The sequence below is a fragment of the Staurois parvus genome, unplaced genomic scaffold, assembly GCF_062004578.1.
Source record: "Staurois parvus isolate SC_StPar_1 unplaced genomic scaffold, SC_StPar_1.0 ptg001740l, whole genome shotgun sequence".
In the NCBI taxonomy this organism is placed as follows: domain Eukaryota; kingdom Metazoa; phylum Chordata; class Amphibia; order Anura; family Ranidae; genus Staurois; species Staurois parvus.
In genome coordinates, this window is record NW_028319536.1 from 342,640 (window position 1) to 363,849 (window position 21,210).

General features: G+C 49.8%; 1 protein-coding gene across 1 annotated transcript in view; it reads right to left on the minus strand.

Annotated features, from left to right (window-relative positions):
- The window catches only part of PLEKHG5 (pleckstrin homology and RhoGEF domain containing G5), a 362,885-nt gene extending 342,633 nt beyond the window's left edge, over window positions 1-20,252 (minus strand). The window contains exons 1-2 of the mRNA XM_089663652.1: window positions 20,105-20,252; window positions 17,547-17,623 (exon numbers count right to left, since the gene is read on the minus strand). Of these exons, the coding sequence (XP_089519778.1) occupies window positions 17,547-17,623; window positions 20,105-20,138 (111 nt within the window). The 5' untranslated portion in view covers window positions 20,139-20,252. The remainder of the gene's footprint in view (window positions 1-17,546; window positions 17,624-20,104) is intronic.
- Between the last annotated feature and the right edge of the window lie 958 nt (window positions 20,253-21,210).

Sequence of the window (21,210 nt, forward strand, 5' to 3'; positions counted from 1 at the left end):
GGACGCTTTCACCCCCTTCCACTCCGGACGCTTTCCCCCCCTTCCACTCCGGACGCTTTCCCCCCCTTCCAGTCCGGACGCTTTCACCCCCTTCCAGTCCGGACGCTTTCACCCCCTTCCAGTCCGGACGCTTTCACCCCCTTCCAGTCCGGACGCTTTCACCCCCTTCCAGTCCGGACGCTTTCACCCCCTTCCAGTCCGGACGCTTTCACCCCCTTCCAGTCCGGACACTTTCACCCCCTTCCTACCCAGGCAAATTTTAAGAGAAATACTGTGTGAGCTGTGATTAGTCACAGCTTGTCACATGGTACAAGGCTGTTGTGAATGGCCCTGTACCATGTGATCTCTGTGATCATTCACAGATTTCACACGTAGTAAGCAATGATGTCAGAGGTAACATCTTGCTTACTCCTATTCATGTGATCACTGATTGGCCAATCATTGATCACATGATCGGGACCTCCCAGGGAGCGCGCACAGTCCAAGATGGTGGGCGCCATTTATGAACGGCAACCTGCCCCTGCACTGCCACCGTTCGGCCGTTTATATACATGGGCTGGATGGGAAATGGTTAATGGAGTAAAGAGTAAAAAAAATAAAAAGAATTCCACATGAATATTTGAGGCATACCGCTTGCAGCCAGCTGGTGGCAAAGAAGAGCAACAGCTTTCCGCAGACCCGTAAAATAGCTGCTGCCCTGAAACAGACGGGGAGATCAGACTACACACGCTGCCTGCTCCAGCAATCTGGCGTAGTCTGACATACACAGGGTACCTTCAAGCATGCAGGTGTTGCTGGGCTGTCTTATTGGAGAATGCAACTTTGTCTCATGAATGCCATATCAGAAGCAGAAATTTTGGAAAACATAACTGGAAAGGGAATTAAAAAAAAAAAAGATAGATACAAGTATACAAAAAAAAAAAAATTATATATATATATATACACACATACACACACACATACATACACTAGTCAAAAGTATTGGTCGGCCGCCCTTCCCACACACATGACCTCTAATGGCCCCCCAGTCTTAGTCTGTAGGGTTCAATATTGAGTTGGCCCCGCCCTTTCCATACACATGACCTTTAATGGCCCCCCCCAGTCTTAGTCCGTAGGGTTCAATATTGAGTTGGCCCCGCCCTTTCCCCGCACATGACCTTTAATGGCCCCCCCAGTCTTAGTCCGTAGGGTTCAATATTGAGTTGGCCCCCCCTTTCCACCCACATGACCTTTAATGGCCCCCCAGTCTTAGTCCGTAGGGTTCAATATTGAGTTGGCCCCGCCCTTTGCAGCTATAACAGCTTCAACTCTTCTGGGAAGGCCGTCCACAAGGTTTAGGAGGGTGTCTATGGGAAGGTTGGACCATTCTTCCAGAAGCACATTTGTCAGGTCAGGCACTGATGTCGGGGGAGGAGGCCTGGCTCGCAGTCTCCGCTCTAATTCATCCCAAAGGTGTTCTATGGGGTTGAGGTCAGGACTCTGTGCAGGACAGTCAAGTTCCTCCACCCCAAACTGGCTCCTCCATGTCTTTATGGACCTTGCTTTGTGCACTGGTGGGCAGTCATGTTGGAACAGGAAGGGGCCATCCCCAAACTCTTCCCACAAAGTTGGGAGCATGAAATTGTCCAAAATGTCTTGGTATGCTGATGCCTTAAGAGTTCCCTTCGCTGGAACTTGGGGGCCAAGCCCAACCCCTGAAAAACAACCCCACACCATAATCCCCCCTCCACCAAACTGTACACTGGGCACAATGCAGTCAGGCAAGTACCGTTCTCCTGGCAACCGCCAATCCCAGACACGTCCATCGGATTGCCAGAGAAGCGTGATTGGTCACTCCAGAGAACACGTTTCCCCTGCTCTAGAGTCCAGTGGCGGCGTGCTTTACACCACGGCATCCGACGCTTTGCATTGCACTTGGTGATGGAAGGCTTGGATGCAGCTGCTCGGCCATGGAAACCCATTCCATGAAGCTCTCTACGCACTGTTGTTGGGCTCATCTGAAGGCCACACCAAGTTTGGAGGTCTTTAGCTATTGACTCTGCAGACAGTTGGCGACTTCTGCGCACTGTGCGCTTCAGCATGCGCTGACCCCGCCCTGTCATGTGACGTGGCCGACCACTTGGTGGCTGAGTGGCTGTTGTTCCCAGTTGCTTCCACTTTGTTATAATCCCACTAACAGTTGAGCGTGGAATATTTAGTAGCCAGGAAATGTCACGGATGGACTTATTGCCCAGGTGACAACCTATCACGGGACCACGCTTGGAGTCACTGAGCTCCTGAGAGCGACCCATTCTTTCACCAATGTTTGTAGAAGCAGTCTGCATGCCTAGGGGATGGATTGTATACACCTGTGTCCATGGAGGGGATTGGAACACCTGAATCACATGATTGGGAGGGGATTGGAACACCTGAATCACATGATATGGAGGGGATTGGGACACCTGAATCACATGATATGGAGGGGATTGGGACACCTGAATCACATGATATGGAGGGGATTGTAACACCTGAATCACATGATATGGAGGGGATTGGAACACCTGAATCACGACGGGGGCAATACATTTGGCAATATACACACACACGGTCCTAAAACCTGTTATTTTGCCGAACGGCAGTTTTCTATGGAGGGACCACACTGCGATTACAAGCCAAGTGTCCAGCTTATGGTTGCAGTGCGACCCCCAGTGACCCCAATGGGCATGTTTCCAGGTGGTGCCACCTTTCCACCTCTGCAGTCCAAGTTAAAAAAGCACCGGCCTAAACGTATTATTTGTAATAAATAATCTGCTGCTTTGCCCGGAATGTTGCCTGCGTTTCATTCCTGCATCCATCCATCCGTCACATCTGACTATCCTGCTTTTTTTGTTATCTTCTGAATGGCCTTCGATCTCAGACAGTCCAACCAATGCACAATGCAGCATGAGAGGGAGGTTGCACAGTACACACTTGACCTGAAGATAAAGCCTCACCCATACGTCCTATAAGAACAGACTGGCAAGGGAGAGGAGGAACGGGGGAGGGGGTACTGCTGCGGAGGGGACTGGTTTACACGAATTTGGCGCTGTGAATGCGTACGCAAACTCCAAGTTTTCTTGAAATATAATAGATGAGAAGAGCTCTGTCAGTGAGGATGACAATGATCCCAGCAGATGCATCGGAGGAGGCAGCCCTGAACACATTCTGCTACAGTTGTTGCTGCAGATGGCTGAGACAAATGTGATTATTACATCCATGACATGATGATGCAACCAATGGAAGAAAAAAAAAGAAAGCTACAAAATTGTTACGTTGACAGAAATATACACAGTTTACACTCCGCCTTAATGCAGGCCATACACGTGTAGATTTTCGTTCGAGAATTTGCATTTCAAGAATATTCGTTTGATTTTCTAATCGTTATGCAGGCCATAGACGGGGCAAAAATTGGCCGATTTTCACACCGTTAGTGGGTTAATTGGTCGGCCGTTTTTCGGGGTTTTGGCACATTTTTTTTATTGGTAAAGTTGGAAACAAAATCGGCCGATTTTCCCGGCAATGATGGGAAAGAAGAAGGAAGAAAGAGGAAGGAAGAAAGAGGAAGGAAGAAAGAGGAAGGAAGAAAGGAGGGAAGAAGGAAGAGAGAGGAAGAGGAAGAAGGAAGAAGACGGAGGAGGAAGAAAAAGAAGAAGGAAGAGGAAGAAAAAGAAGAAGGAGGAGGAAGAAAAAGAAGAAGGAGGAGGAAGAAAAAGAAGAAGGAGGAGGAAGAAAAAGAAGAAGGAAGAGGAAGAAAAAGAAGAAGGAAGAGGAAGAAAAAGAAGAAGGAAGAGGAAGAAAAAGAAGAAGGAAGAGGAAGAAAAAGAAGAAGGAAGAGGAAGAAAAAGAAGAAGGAAGAGGAAGAAGAAGGAAGAGGAAGAAGAAGGAAGAGGAAGAAGAAGGAAGAGGAAGAAGAAGGAAGAGGAAGAAAAAGAAGAGGAAGAAAAAGAAGAAGAAGAAGAAGAAGAAAAAGAAGAAGAAAAAGAAGAAGAAAAAGAAAAAGAAGAAGAAAAAGAAAAAGAAGAAGAAGGAAAGAAGGAAAGAAGGAAAGAAGGAAAGAAGGAATGAAAGAAAGAAAGAAAGAAAGAAAGAAAGAAAGAAAGAAAGAAAGAAAGAAAGAAAGAAAGAAAGAAAGAAAGAAAGAAAGAAAGAAGGAAGGAAAGAAGGAAAGAAGGAAAGAAGGAAAGAAAGAAAGAAAGAAAAGGAATTCCAGTCTGCTATTATATTTGACATGAAAAAGTCTTGCGGTTGCAATAACGTATCTATTTGTATCCAAATAAAACAATCTGTATCCGAAATGGATACAAATGGATACATTGTTGCAACCGCAAGACTTTTTCATGTCAAATATAATAGCGGAGCTCTCTGCAGGGACAGAAGTAATTAAATGCCGGCCGTAGACGGGACGAAAATCAGCCGATTTCTTTTACCGTTGGTGGTAACGTCGGCCTATTGAACGACCGATTTTTCTTTTTTTCTTTTTTAAACTTCTGGTTTTCGACCCGTCTCTGGCCTGCATTAGTGGGGGGTCAAACCGATGGTTGTTTTCGACAGCAGTGACTGGAAAACTTGAAGGGGCCGGAAGAAAAACATTTCTCAATCAAACGAATTTGCGGCCGGTGTATGTGGTTATCAGTCAGAAATTACATTTGTTTTAAAATTTTAACCCCTTCACTCCTAAGGGTAAAACAAATCTAAATGCCTAAGCACAATTTTGCAATGTTGACCTGTGTCCAGGGGCGGACTGACCATTTGGAAACTCGGGCACTGCCTGAGGGCCCGGGGTCAGTAGGGGGCCCCATGAGATGCCCCTGGTACCTTTTTCATAGGCTTTTTTGAGTTTGGGCAACGACACAGGGGCCCCATGATCCCCTATTGCCCGGGGGCCCCATGAGTCGCCCCTGCCTGTGTTAGTAAAACCGTACCTATCATCACAACTACTTCGTACATCCAGGTGGATTATACAGGACAAATTGGGCTTTCATTTGGTGGTAAATGGTCATGGATATCTCCTGATTTCTTTTTTTAATTATCATTATTTTATTATTTTTAATTATATATATATATATATTATATTGTAATTATTAATTTATTTTATTTTGGCCCAAAATAGTAAAAAAAAAATCATTTTTTTTTATTTAGCTGTGTATTTCTTGTTACTACCATAACCTACCACCAAAGAACAACCCAAAAAACAATCGCAGCGATACCCTACATGTGGATGTTATTTGTTGTTTGTACCCGGAGTGCAGCCCAGAAACAAAAGCACGCATTTTTTTTTGTTTTTTTTACCTAAAACACACTGACACCAAATTTTTTTTTTTAATCCTGACCTTTGACCCAAACACTAACCCCGGCACTTGACTAGATCAAACCTATAGATCAGAAAATAATTCTTATTATTTATTATATTTATTGAAATATACTGAATCCGGCCAAAGTTGTAGCATTTTAAATACATGTCAGTATATTCGGGATATTTAGGTGTCGCGTTCCCCACTGGAGTGTATCCAACGCCAAATATTTTTCTTTTAGATTTAGATAAAGTGATAAGGGGAGACGATGTCCTATCAGCAATCCGAAAAAATTGTCAGAATCCTTCTACCTGTGTCCTCAAACCACCCGCCGCTCCGACGTCATCGCGCCACCGTTGTATAAACGTCGCTCAGCACATTGTTTATCAGCGCCAGACATAAACTACACAAATATGATGATAGTAATAATATTATACGCTGTATTTATGTTACGTTGTATACAAAGCGAGCCGGGGGAAGAACGCGGTAGGGATCGCCGGAACGGGAAAAACGCGGCACGGATCACCGGAACAGAAAGAACGCGGCAGGGATCGCCAGAACAGAAAGAACGCGGGACGGATCGCCGGAACGGGAAGAACGCGGGACGGATCGCCGGAACGGGAAGAACGCGGCACGGATCGCCGGAACGGGAAGAACGCGGCACGGATCGCCGGAACGGGAAGAACGCGGCACGGATCGCCGGAACGGGAAGAACGCGGCACGGATCGCCGGAACGGGAAGAACGCGGCACGGATCGCCGGAACGGGAAGAACGCGGCACGGATCGCCGGAACGGGAAGAACGCAGCACGGATCGCCGGAACATGAAGAACGTGGCATGGATCGCTGGGACGGGAAGAACGTGGTAGGGATCGCCGGAACGGGAAGAACGCGGCAGGGATCACTGGAACAGAAAGAACGCGGCAGGGATCGCCGGAACGGGAAGAACGCGGGACGGATCGCCGGAACGGGAAGAACGCGGGACGGATCGCCGGAACGGGAAGAACGCGGGACGGATCGCCGGAACGGGAAGAACGCGGGACGGATCGCCGGAACGGGAAGAACGCGGGACGGATCGCCGGAACGGGAAGAACGCGGCACGGATCGCCGAAACGGGAAGAACGCGGGACGGATCACCGGAACGGGAAGAACGTGGGACGGATCGCTGGAGGTAGAATGATTCATGGGGGCCATTGAGGACCAAAGTGGGGGTCTCGTGTTTCTAAATTGCTGAGGACGGCGGATATAGGAAAGAATAGCCCCCTCCCCTCCCCCACCTTCAGCCCGCACACACGCGGGACGTTTTGATAACGCTGGTAACGTCAGTTGTGTAAAGTCACGTTAAAAACTTGTTTTTCAGCTTTTTGTAGCGTTTTGCGAAGGTTAGCGGCATTTTCCCGCGTTTTTCTGGGTTTGGGGTTTTTGCTGGTTTTTTTTAACCTAAAAAAATTTTTTTGGGCCAAAAAAGTACAAAAACGCCAGTTTTCTGCGGTTAGCAGCATTTTCCCGTGTTTTTCTGCGTTTGCGGTTTTTGCTGGGTTTTTTTTTACCTAAAAAATGTTTTTTTGGCCCAAAATGTACAAAAACGCCAGCTTTCTGCATTTAGCGGTTTCAGCTTTTTTAGCATTTTGTGGAGGTTAGCAACATTTTCCCGTGTTTTTCTGTGTTTGCAGTTTTTGCTGTGTTTTTTTTAACAAAAAAAAAATATTTTTGGCAAAAAAATATTTTTTTTGGCCAAAAAAGTCCAAAAACGCCAGTTTTCTGCGTTTAGCATTTTCAGCTTTTTTTAGCGTTTTGCGGCGGTTAGCGGCATCCTGCCACTTTTTTCTGCGTTTGCGGTTTTTGCTCGTTTTTTTTTAACCAAAAAAAATATATATTGGGCCAAAAAAAATATTTTATTTTGGCCAAAAAAATACAAAAAACGCCAGTTTTCTGCATTTAGCGTTTTCAGCTTTTTTTTAGCGTTTTGTGGCGGTTAGCAACATTTTCCCGTGTTTTTCTGCGTTTACGGTTTTTGCTGTGTTTTTTTAAACAAAAAAAATATGTTTTTGTCCCAAAAAAATATTTCTTTTTGGCCACAGAAGATATTTTTTTTGTCCAAAAAAGTCTAAAAACGCCTGGGTTTTACCGCGTTTTATCACATTTTTCAGCATTAGAGTGTTTTTACAGCTAAAAATCTCCTCTAGGAAACCGCTAGTTCTGTTTTTTTTTTTTCCAGCCAGAAAACGTTGATTCCAGTCTGTGTGCGCGGACACCGAGGAGAACATGTTCCCACTGAGATCTGCTTTCTGAAAACTCAGACAAGCTCTATAAATTCTGCACTTTGAATTGCTGTAGAGAAGAAAATGCTGTAGAGAAGAAAATTCTGCAGATAAACAGGTACAACTTATTTAGGAGGATTATTTTCATCTCTGTGTATCTCCTGAGGCCAATCGCTTCACGGGGGCTATGGAAGGGTTTACTGCCACTTTAACCGCTTCCCTGCTGCAGATATACCGCTACGGGGCGGCGGGGGCGCGCAAAATCACATATATGTACACATGGTTTTGCGTTTCGCGGTCGCGGCTGTCAATCGCCGGGTCCCGGATGGTAGTTACCCGAAGGGGCCCGGTGATCACCTCTGAAGAATTGATTCTATTCAAAATTCTCATTTTGGAAGACAGTTATATTCTTTCTTTTGTATTCTATTCTATTGGTTGTTTTTCTATTCTGTTCTAGTTTATTCTTTTCTATTTGAATTCGAACTTCGAGATTCGCAAGACAGTTTATTCTATTCTATTCTTTTCGAATTCGAGTCCTTATTATTCTAATTCGGACATTCGGATGACTCCTCCACCAACAATAGATCCATGCCCAGCAACAACAGATGACCCCTCCAGCAACAATAGATACATGCCCAGCAACAACAGATGACCCCTCCAGCAACAATAGATACATGCCCAGCAATAACAGATGACCCCTCCAGCAACAACAGATCCATGCTCAGCAACAACAGACGACCCATCCAGCAACAACAGATCCATGCCCAGCAACAATAGATGACCCCTCCACCAACAATAGATCCATGCCCAGCAACAACAGATGACCCATCCAGCAACAATAGATCCATGCTCAACAACAGATGACCCCTCCAGCAACAATAAATCCACGCCCAGCAACAACAGATCCATGCCCAGCAACAACAGATGACCCCTCCACCAACAACAGATCCATGCCCAGCAACAATAGATCCACGCCCAGCAACAACAGATGACCCCTCCACCAACAATAGATCCATGCCCAGCAACAATAGATCCACACCCAGCAACAACAGATCCATGCCCAACAACAATAGATGACTCCTCCACCAACAATAGATCCATGCCCAGCAACAACAGATGACCCCTCTAGCAACAACAGATCCACGCCCAGCAACAACAGATCCACGCCCAGCAACAATAGATGACCCCTCCACCAACAATAGATCCATGCCCAGCAACAACAGGTGACCCCTCCAGCAACAATAGATCCACGCCCTGCAACAACAGATCCACGTCCTGCAACAACAGATCCACGCCCTGCAACAACAGATGACTCCTCCACCAACAATAGATCCACGCCCAGCAACAATAGATGACCCCTCAACCAACAATAGATCCATGGCCAGCAACAATAGATCCACGCCCAGCAACAATAGATGACCCCTCAACCAACAATAGATCCACGCCCAGCAACAATAGATAACCCCTCAACCAACAATAGATCCATGCCCAGCAACAACAGATGACCCCTCCAGCAACAACAGATCCACGCCCAGCAACAACAGATCCACGCCCAGCAACAACAGATCCACGCCCAGCAACAATAGATGACCCCTCCACCAATAGATCCATGCCCAGCAACAACAGGTGACCCCTCCAGCAACAATAGATCCACGCCCTGCAACAACAGATCCACGCCCTGCAACAATACTCCTCCAGCAACAATAGATGACTCCTCCACCAACAATAGATCCACGCCCAGCAACAATAGATGACCCCTCAACCAACAATAGATCCATGCCCAGCAACAATAGATCCACGCCCAGCAACAATAGATGACCCCTCAACCAACAATAGATCCACGCCCAGCAACAATAGATAACCCCTCAACCAACAATAGATCCATGCCCAGTTACAACAGATAACCCCTCCAGCAACAACAGATCCACGCCCAGCAACAATAGACGACCCCACCACCAACAATAGATCCATGCCCAGCAACAGATGACCCATCCAGCAACAATAGATCCATGCTCAGCAACAGGTGACCCCTCCAGCAACAATAGATCCATGCCCAGCAACAATAGATCCACGTCCAGCAACAATAGATCCACGCCGCCCAGCAACAACAGATGACCCCTCCACCAACAATAGATCCATGCCGAAAACAACAGATCCCCTACCACCCGTCAATGTAAATAGCCCCCTACCACCCGTCAAGGTAATAATCCTCCTACCACCCGTCATGGTAAATAGCCCCCTACCACCCGTCAAGGTAAATAGCCCCCCCTACCACCCGTCAAGGTAAATAGCCCCCCCTACCACCCGTCAAGGTAAATAGCCCCCCCTACCACCCGTCAAGGTAAATAGCCCCCTACCACCCGTCAAGGTAAATAGCCCCCCTACCACCCGTCAAGGTAAATAGCCCCCCTACCACCCGTCAAGGTAAATAGCCCCCCCTACCACCCGTCAAGGTAAATAGCCCCCCTAGCACCCGTCAAGGTAAATAGCCCCCCTACCACCCGTCAAGGTAAATAGCCCCCCTACCACCCGTCAAGGTAAATAGCCCCCCTACCACCCGTCAAGGTAAATAGCCCCCCTACCACCCGTCAAGGTAAATAGTGCCCCCCTACCACCCGTCAAGGTAAATAGCCCCCTACCACCCGTCAAGGTAATAAGCCCCCCTAGCACCCAGCAAGGTAAATAGCCCCCCTAGCACCCGTCAAGGTAAATAGCCCCCGTAGCACCCATCAAGGTAAATAGCCCCCCCACCACTCGTGAAGGTAAATAGCCCCCTAGCACCCGTCAAGGTAAATAGCCCCCCTAGCACCCGTCAAGGTAAATAGCCCCCCTAGCACCCGTCAAGGTAAATAGCCCCCCTAGCACCCGTCAAGGTAAATAGCCCCCCTAGCACCCGTCAAGGTAAATAGCCCCCCTAGCACCCGTCAAGGTAAATAGCCCCCTACCTCCCGTCAAGGTAAATAGCCCCCCTACCTCCCGTCAAGGTAAATAGCCCCCTACCATCCGTCAAGGTAAATAGCCCCCTACTACCCGTCAAGGAAGGCGCGCTCCTCCAATCTGTACCTTCCAGAAGCCTCCTCCGTGTGCCGCGAGCGCCTCGGCCTGATGGTCCTCTTCCAGAAACACGTCTGCGATCTCCAGCCAGATAATGTGATCCAAATCCCCTAATCCTGGCAATGAGGATCAGGTGGATTAGGACGAGTCCCTGTCAGGTCTGTGAAGTGTAATTGTAACACGGATGTAATCTAGACGCTCAGCCAATTACGGGCTGGCATGCCACCAGGGGTGCAGGGGTTAAATGCGGCCTGGATGGTGGCCCTTGTACCCTCTGACAAGCTGTGGCCCCCCGGACTCCACATTGAGCCGGGTGGAAGGCGATCCAAGTCTTGTACAGAGGCCTCGATTTTTTCCGTTAGGACGAATTTATGAGACGAGAGCCGATGTTCCCGACTTCTCTACATCTTACAGCAGCTGCAAAGTGGCAGTTAGAGGACAAAGAGCGAACATACAGTGCGTGTGACTAGGGGGGACGCAACCCCCCACAACGAACGTCTGTCTGATCTTCTGATTTTAGGGGGTTTTTATATAGAACATTTTGAAAAAAAAAAATCATCTTGTTATAAGTGCAAAATATTACCTGTTGATCCCGCCAGGAATCTTGTCAGCTGGTTACATCCTGTGCTCTGCTTTCCTATTAGATACATTGTGTTCAGGATTGCAGAACCCCTCTGCTCCGCTCCATGTCATGGAGGAGGGGTATTGTAGTTCCGTCCTAGGATGGAAACGCTGCTTCTCCGTAGATACAGCTACTCCTGACCCCTGAACGGCAATGTGCAATGTGCACTCCTGACCCCTGAACTGCAATGTGCAATGTGTACTCCTGACCCCTGAACGGCAATGTGCACTCCTGACCCCTGAACTGCAATGTGCAATGTGCACTCCTGACCCCTGAACGGCAATGTGCAATGTGCACTCCTGACCCCTGAACGGCAATGTGCAATGTGCACTCCTGACCCCTGAACTTTCTGTACTCCTGACCCCTGAACGGCAATGTGCAATGTGCACTCCTGACCCCTGAACGGCAATGTGCAATGTGCACTCCTGACCCCTGAACTTTCTGTACTCCTGACCCCTGAACTTTCTGTACTCCTCACCCCTGCACTGTGTTGTACACTCCTGACCCCTGATCTTTCTGTACTCCTGACCCCTGCACTCTGTGCGTTAGGCACTCCTGACCCCTGCACTCTGTGCGTTAGGCACTCCTGACCCCTGAACGGCAATGTGCAATGTGCACTCCTGACCCCTGAACTTTCTGTACTCCTCACCCCTGCACTGTGTTGTGCACTCCTGACCCCTGAACTTTCTGTACTCCTCACCCCTGCACTCTGTGCGTTAGGCACTCCTGACCCCTGCACTCTGTGCAATGCGCACTCCTGACCCCTGCACTCTGTGCAATGTGCACTCCTGACCCCCAAACTTTCTGTACTCCTCACCCCTGCACTCTGTGCTTTATGTACTCCTGACCCCTGCACTCTGTGCTTTATGCACTCCTGACCCCTGCACTCTGTGCTTTATGCACTCCCGACCCCTACAATCTGCAAAATGCACTCCCAACCCCTGCACTCTGTCCGTTATGCACTCCCGACCCCTGCACTTTCTGTGTTATTCACTCCTGATCTTTGCACTCTGTGCATTACTTTCCCCTGATCTCTGCATTTTACACTCCTGACCCCTGCACCCTGTGCCTTGTGCTTTACTTACTCCTGACCCCTGCACGTTGTGCATTATTCACTTCTAACCATTGCGTTCTATGCATTATTTAGCCCAACCCTGTACTCTGTATTGTGCACTCCTGATCCTTTGCACTTTCCCCTGACCTCCTCACTTCATGCATTTTGCATTGCTGACCCCTGCAAACTGTGCCTTGTGCTTTACTCACTCCTGCCCTTTGCACCCTGTGCGCTATGCACTTCTGAACTTTGCACTCTATGCATTATTTACCCCAAGCCCTGTACTTTGTGTGTTTTGCACTCCTGACCCCTGCACTCTATGCATTATGCATTCCTGGCCCCTGAACCTTGTACTTTACCTACTCCTGACCTTTGCACTCTGTGTATTACTTACCCCTGACCCCTGCACTCTGTGTATTACTTACCCCTGACCCCTGCACTCTGTGTATTATGCACTCATGACCCAGAACAGGCAGGCTCCACTTTTATTTATCCACACCCCTTTAAGCCCCTCCCACTGTTAGTCCAGTATGTCCCCACCCACCTTTCAGTGTGGTGTACCATGATTAGCCCTGCCCCCTAGCCCGCCCCGCTCCCTTATTTTGTCAGAACACCCATAGTGCTCCCGACCTCCAACAACGTCCCACTATGACCCTAACCTCCCGTATGGCCCCCAAGCCCCCTAACAGCCCTCACCTGCCACAGTGCCCCCCTCCCCCACCTCCCACATTGCCTCCCATCTTTCACAGTGTCCCCCCCCCCTTCAATAGTGCCCCTTAGGCTACTGTATGGCCCCCAAATTCCGAGAGCCCTCACTGATCACAGTGGCCCTCCCAACTCGCTCAGTGCCCCCTAGCTTGTGGCAGGGACGCCAGTCAACCATAGTGCCCCCAACCTCCAACAGTGACCCTCTGTACAGCCCCCAGAACCACCGAGAGCCCTCACACTCCATAGTGCCCCCCACCACCTTCCATTGTGCCTCCCACCGTCCCTCCCACTGTGCCCCCTAGCTTGCTGCAAAGCCTCCAGCAATCCATAATGCCCCCAACCTGCAACAGTGCCCCACAGTGCCCCTCAACCCCCGTAAGGCCCCCAGTCTGCCTGAGGATCGTCATCCCCCACAGATTCATCACCCCCCCCCCTCACCACCACCACCTCCCACAATGCCCCCTAGCTTGCTGCACAGCCTTCAGTCGCCTATAGTGCCCCCAACTTCAAGAAATGTCCCACAATGTCCCTCAACCTCCTGAACGCCCCCAGACCCCCCCCCCCCCCCCGAGAGCCCTCACACTCCACAGTGCCCCCCAACACCTCCCATTGTGCTTCCCATAGTGCCCCCTAGTTTGCTGCAAAGCCTCCAGCAACCTGTAATGCCCCCAACCACCAAGAGTGACCCACAGTGCCCCTCCACCATCTCCCACCGTGCCTCCCATAGTGCCCTTCACAGATCCCCCCCCCTCACCACCACCTTCCACAATGCCCCCTAGATTGCTGCAGAGTCTCCATCCAACCATGGTCCCCCAACCTCCAACAGGGTCCCACAATGTCCCTCAACCTTCTGTACGCCCCCCAGACCCCTCACACTCCATAGTGTCCCCACCACCTCCCATTGTGCTTCCCATAATGCCACCTAGCTTGCTGCAAGGCCCCCAGCAACCCATAGTGCCCCCAACCACCAACAGTGTCCCACAGTGCCCCTCAACCTCCCATACGGCCCCCAGTGCCCCTGAGGGTGCTCATCCCACACAGACCCCCCTCCCCCCCTTTACCACCACCTCTCACAATGACCCTAGCTTGCTGCAGAGCCTCCATCCCCCCATAGTGCCGCCAACGGTGTCCCACAGTGCCCCTCAACCGCCCGTATGGCCCCCAGTGCCCCTGAGGGCCCTCACCCCCCACAGATCCCCCTTTTACCACCACCTCTCACAATGCCCCCTAGATTGCTGCAAAACCTCCATCCCCCCATAAGGCCTCCAACCTCAAACAGTGTCCCACAGTGCCCCCAACCTCCATAGGCGACCCACAGTGCCCCTCAACCTCCCGTACGGCCCCCAGTGTCCCTGAGGGCCCTCATCCCCCTCAGATCCCCCCCTTTACTGCCACCACCACCTCTCACAATGCCCGCTAGCTTGCTGCAAAGTCTCAATCCCCCCATATTGCCCCCAACCTCAGTGTCCCACAGTGCCCCTCAACCCCCCATACGGCCCCCAGTGCCCCTGAGGGCCCTCCCCCCAAACTTCCACAAAGCACCCATCTTCCTGGAGAGACCCCAGCCCCCTCCAAAGACCTCATTCCCCATTTTGGTAACAATGTAGTGTAATATTTCGGTCCTCTCTTCCACCATCTGCACTGGATCGGCCCATCTCAGTACCTACAGGACAGATGCAGGTAAGTATCAGCAATAACGCTTTATATATCTTTCCGAATTCATACAGTTAATCGAAGGGGATGTATTTTTTTTTGTTGTTGTTGTTTTTCACCCTCAATAGAACCAGCTTTTCCCTTGCAGTAGGTTCACAATATGCAAAGTGACATAAGAGGGTGACCTCAGGCAGGCGGCTCGTTTGTCAGTGTCGCCACATTTGCGTTTTTTGGTTTTGAATCGATCGATTCCAACCGCCGGCCATTCAAATGGAGCTTAGCATGGCGAGCGCTTCTGAGGAGCCAGATTACCGGCTGAGACACCTCGGATGTGAGCAGATCAGGTCTGTCGTGGAGGAAAATCCACAATGACAACCAAAGCGTCAGCAGGAGGAGCGCGGCTGCGACCCCCCAACCTCCACCATGCAAACCGGCCATTATCCAATCAGAAAAAAAATCAACAAAAATACCAAATCCGACCGGCAACTGTGCGATGTCCGGGATCCAATCATTACTGATGAGCAGAATAGGTGCAGGTACCCCCCCCCCCCCCCCCCCCGGGTGTGTCTCCACCCCCTACCGACCTCCTGGCGCCAACTGTTCTGCCCCTTTAAGAAAAAACAGAACCACACATCATACACATGTGTGTATCTCAAGTCCCCTGCAGTCAGCAACGATAGATCTCCCAAGAAATCATAGATCCTCAGCAACAATAGACATCTCCAGAAACCATAGATCCACAGCAACAATAGATACCACAGAACCTCAGCAACAATAGATCTCCCCAGAAACCATAGATCCTCAGCAACAAAAGACCCCCCAAAAACCATAGATCCACAGCAACAATAGATACCACAGAACCTCAGCAACAATAGATCTCCCCAGAAACCATAGATCCACAGCAACAATATATCCCCCAAAATCACAGATCCTCGCAACAATAGATTTCCACAGAAGCCATAGATCCCCAGCAACAATATGCTCCCCATAAATCACAGGTCCCCAGCAACAATAGATCTCCCCAGAAACCATAGATCCCCAGCAACAATAGATCTCCCCAGAAACCATAGATCCCCAGCAACAATAGATCTCCCCAGAAACCATAGATCCCAGCAACAATAGGTTCCCTATAAACCACAGATCCCCAGCAACAATAGCTCCCCAGAAATCATAGATCCTCAGCAACAATAGACATCTCCAGAAACCATAGATCCACAGCAACAATAGATTTCCCAATAAACCATAGATCCTCTGCAACAATAAAACCCCCCAGAAACCATAGATCCTCAGCAACAATAGATCTCCCCAGAAACCATAGATCCTCAGCAACAATAGATCTCCCCAGAAACCATAGATCCGCAGCAACAATAGATCTCCCCAGAAACCATAGATCCTCAGCAACAATAAAATCTCCCCAGAAACCACAGATTCCCAGCAACAATAGATTTCCCAAGAAACAATAGATCCACATCAACAACAGATCCCTCAGCAACAATAGATCCCAACCCAGCAACAATAGGTCCCTGCTCAGTAACAACATACCCCAGCAACAAAAGATTCCCTCCAGTAACAATACATCCTCTCATCAACTATAGGTCCCCCAGCAACAATAGATCCACCAGCAACAATAGAACCCCCAGCAACACCACTGTAGCAACCATAGGTCTCCAAGAAACATTAGATCCCTCACAGCAAAATACCCCCCAACAACAGATCCCCTAGCAACAATAAACCCCCCAATAACAACATAGGAACCCAGCCAGCAACAATAGATTCCTCCAGCAACAATTGACCCCCCAGCAACCATAGACCCCCCCCAAGCAACAGATACCCCCCAGCAATAAGAGATCCCCCAGTGATATCCCTGTAGCAACATAAACCCCCCTGGCAACATTAGATCCCCACCGCAAAATCCCCCAACAATAGATCTCTTCAGCAACAATACAGAAGATGTCCCGACAACCAGCAACAATAGACCCCTCCTTCAACAGTAGAAAGTAACAATTGAAACTTTAACATCATAACACCCCCGTCCAGCAACAATAGATCCCCAAACAGCAACAATACACCTCCCCATCAACAACAGATCCCCCACCAGCAACAATAGATCCCCAAACAGCAACAATACACCTCCCCAGCAACAATAGATCCCCAGCAGCAACAATATACCTCCCCAGCAACAATAGATACCCAGCAGCAACAATATACCTCCCCAGCAACAATAGATCCCCAGCAGCAACAACACCCCCCCAGCAACAATAGATCCCCAGCAGAAACAATACACCTCCCCAGAAACAATAGATCCCCAGCAGCAACAACACCCCCCAGCAACAATAGATCCCCAGCAGAAACAATACACCTCCCCAGAAACAATAGATCCCCCACCAGCAACCATACACCTCATCAGCAACAATAGATCCCGCACCAGCAACAACATACCTCCCCAGCAACAATAGATCTCCAACAACAACATACCTCCCCAGCAACAATAGATACCCAGCAGCCTGCATCAATGAACCCTTTCAGTGTAATCCCATAACATCCGGCATCCAACATTGCAAAAACAAAATGCATTTATGAAATGCAAATAATAACCAACAATACAAATCCACGTGTGGGGGCCAAATGCCGATGCAAACTCAGATATTACCTTGTGACATCATCACTGTGCTGTACTCAGCCTGTGCAGAGAGCAGAGCTGTGGGAGGGGCCCACCAGGCTCCACCCACTACAGTCAGCCTGTAGGAACCTACAGGAGGGGGCGGAGACCAGACCAGCCCCCCTTCACAAGGAGAGGGATCAGCACCGAGCGGTCTTTATTCCAGGAAGCTCCGGCACAGAACCGAACTCCTCCAAATATTCCAGCAATCGGATTGGAGGCACCTACCTTAACCGCTCGTCTTTTGTCGATGCAATCCGAACTCTCGCACAGCAGAACCTTCTCCTCGCACGCTGCCCGCTCATCTACAAAGAGAAATACGCAGATTATTCCTCGTCATAAAACTGGGTCAGAGGAGAAGCGATGGGGAGAAAGGTTTCGGTTGGTAACCTGACCCAATTGGCTGTTATCGCCCCCCCCCCCCATGAAGGAGGGACGATCGTTCTTCTATGATCGGTGGAGCTGTCCTCACCTACAGCACCCCAGTCGGCGTATCTGCAGCCTCCGCTGATCGGACCGCCTGAGTAAAAACGGGAAATCTGTGCTGCCCAGTGCTACACTACCGGGGGAATCCAGGAGGGGCGCCATAGACTGCGTGCAACAGATTCGCCGGAGCGCCTTCTAAACTGATCATATTCCAGTAAGTGCGCCCATTCTAGACCACGCAAGAGCTTTATAAAGATTCCTGTGCTTTACATACTCCTGACCCCTGTACTCTGTACATTACATACTCCTGACCCCTGTACTCTGTACATTACATACTCCTGACCCCTGTACTCTGCACTTTACATACTCCTGACCCCCCTGACCCCTGTACTCTGCACATTACATACTCCTGACCCCCCTGACCCCTGTACTCTGCACATTACATACTCCTGACCCCTGTACTCTGTACATTACATACTCCTGACCCCTGTGCTCTGCACATTACATACTCCTGACCCCTGTACTCTGCACATTACATACTCCTGACACCTCTACTCTGTACAATACATACCCCTGACCCCTGTGCTCTGCACATTACATACTCCTGACCCCTGTGCTCTGCACATTACATACTCCTGACCCCTGTGCTCTGCACATTACATACTCCTGACCCCTGTACACTGCACATTACATACTCCTAGCCCCTGTACACTGCACATTACATACTCCTGACCCCTGTACTCTGCACATTACATACTCCTGACCCCTGTGCTCTGCACATTACATACTCCTGACCCCTGTACACTGCACATTACATACTCCTGACCCCTGTGCTCTGCACATTACATACTCCTGACCCCTGTGCTCTGCACATTACATACTCCTGACCCCTGTACACTGCACATTACATACTCCTGACCCCTATACACTGTACATTACATACTCCTGACCCCCCTGACCCCTGTACTCTGCACATTACATACTCCTGACCCCTGTACTCTGCACATTACATACTCCTGACATTTCTACTCTGTACAATACATACCCCTGCGATCTGCACATTACATACTCCTGACCCCTGTGCTCTGCACATTACATACTCCTGACCCCTGTGCTCTGCACATTACATACTCCTGACCCCTGTACACTGCACATTACATACTCCTGACCCTTATACACTGTACATTACATACTCCTGACCCCTGCGATCTGCACATTACATACTCCTGACCCCTGTACATTACATACTCCTGACCCCTGTACATTACATACTCCTGACCCCTGTACTCTGCACATTACATACTCCTGACCCTTGTACTCTGCACATTACATACTCCTGACCCCTGTACTCTGCACATTACATACTCCTGACCCCTGTACTCTGCACATTACATACTGCTGACCCCTACGATCTGCACATTACATACTCCTGACCCCCGTGCTCTGCACATTACATACTCCTGACCCCCGTGCTCTGCACATTACATACTCCTGACCCCCGTGCTCTGCACATTACATACTCCTGACCCCCGTGCTCTGCACATTACATACTCCTGACCCCCGTACTCTGCACATTACATACTCCTGACCCCCGTACTCTGCACATTACATACTCCTGACCCCTGTACTCTGCACATTACATACTCCTGACCCCTGTACTCTGCACATTACATACTCCTGACCCCTGTACTCTGCACATTACATACTCCTGACCCCTGTACTCTGCACATTACATACTCCTGACCCCTGTGCTCTGCACATTACATACTCCTGACCCCTGCGATCTGCACATTACATACTCCTGACCCCTGCGATCTGCACATTACATACTCCTGACCCCTGTACATTACATACTCCTGACCCCTGTACTCTGCACATTACATACTCCTGACCCCTGTACTCTGCACATTACATACTCCTGACCCCTGTACTCTGCACATTACATACTCCTGACCCCTGTGCTCTGCACATTACATACTCCTGACCTAATAGTAACCCATAGCAACCAGACTGCAGCGAGCTGCTAAGTTACATTCTGACTGGTTGCTATGGAAACGGTGGATTCCCTGTACATAGTAACCCACAGCAACCAGAATGCAGCAAGCTGCTGAGATGGATTCTGACTGGTTGCTATGGATGTGGTGCATCTCTGTACATAGTAACCCATAGCAACCAGACTACAGAGAGCTGCTGAGATGGATTCTGACTGGTTGCTATGGGATACGGCTGCCATCATGCCACCTTCCTGAATCCATCGGAAGGCTGTGGACTTCTAATAACAGGAGGAGGAGGAGGAGAACGGAGTGCAGGAGGCGGCCATGTCTCCCCCAGGCGGCCGGACGCACCTCGGGGACACTCACCCATCGCTGAGACAATCGCAGGATCCTCCGCCATCCGTCACCGCCGAGCCGCCAGAAGGACGTGTTTGTCTGCGACGGCGATACAAAATGGTGAGGAGATCCGACTGCAGCCGCCGCTCCCCGCCGTCCCCCCGCCAGCCGCGTTCACGAGCAAGAAAAAAAAAAAGACTTAAAGGTAAACTCGAGATTTAACCCCTCGCCGCCGGAGTCCCCGCCAGCGGCCAATCAGGGGTCCCCCACCTGTGTCGTGTTGTCAGCGGACGCCGCCGTTCACACGGTCGCATTTCCAGGGCTTCGCTTTGCGCCAAAATTGATCCGACATGTAGCATTCCACTGTCTTTACCACCCCCCTCCCCAAACACCTCCATTCATGTAGGCGCGAACCCCCAACGCCCGCTGATGTCACACCAACGCACCTCCAACATCACGCCAACGACCCGCCGACGTCTGCATTGCCTAGAGAAGCACAGAGACCTGGTTATATTTGCATAACTCCTGCCAAACGCCAACCCACTTCAGGACTGAAGACTACTGAGGTGGGTGCTGTAATGTTTTCAGGAACCTTTGTACAGCCACCTACCAGCCATAATCTACCTGCATTGCCTAGAGAAGAACAGAGACCTGGTTATATTTGCATAACTCCTGCCAAAAGCCGCCACTACACGCGTCAAGACTGAAGGCTATTAGGAGGAGTACTGAGGCAGGTTGCTGTAGCTATGTACAGCCTCCTGCCAGCCATGATCTCCCTGCATTGCCTAGAGAGAAGCACAGAGACCCAGTTAAATTTACACTCCTCCCCCAAGACCATTACATAAACGATATTGCCCCAAGTATTGTCCCCGCCCCCCCCTGTATATACCCTATATTGCCCCCAGTATTGGGCCGCCAGCCTTTCCACACACATGACCTTTAATGGCCCCTCCCCAGTCTTAGTCCGTAGGGTTCAATATTGAGTTGGCCCCGCCCTTTGCAGCTATAACAGCTTCAACTCTTCTGGGAAGGCCGTCCACAAGGTTTAGGAGGGTGTCTATGGGAAGGTTGGACCATTCTTCCAGAAGCACATTTGGTCAGGTCAGGCACTGATGTCGGGGGAGGAGGCCTGGCTC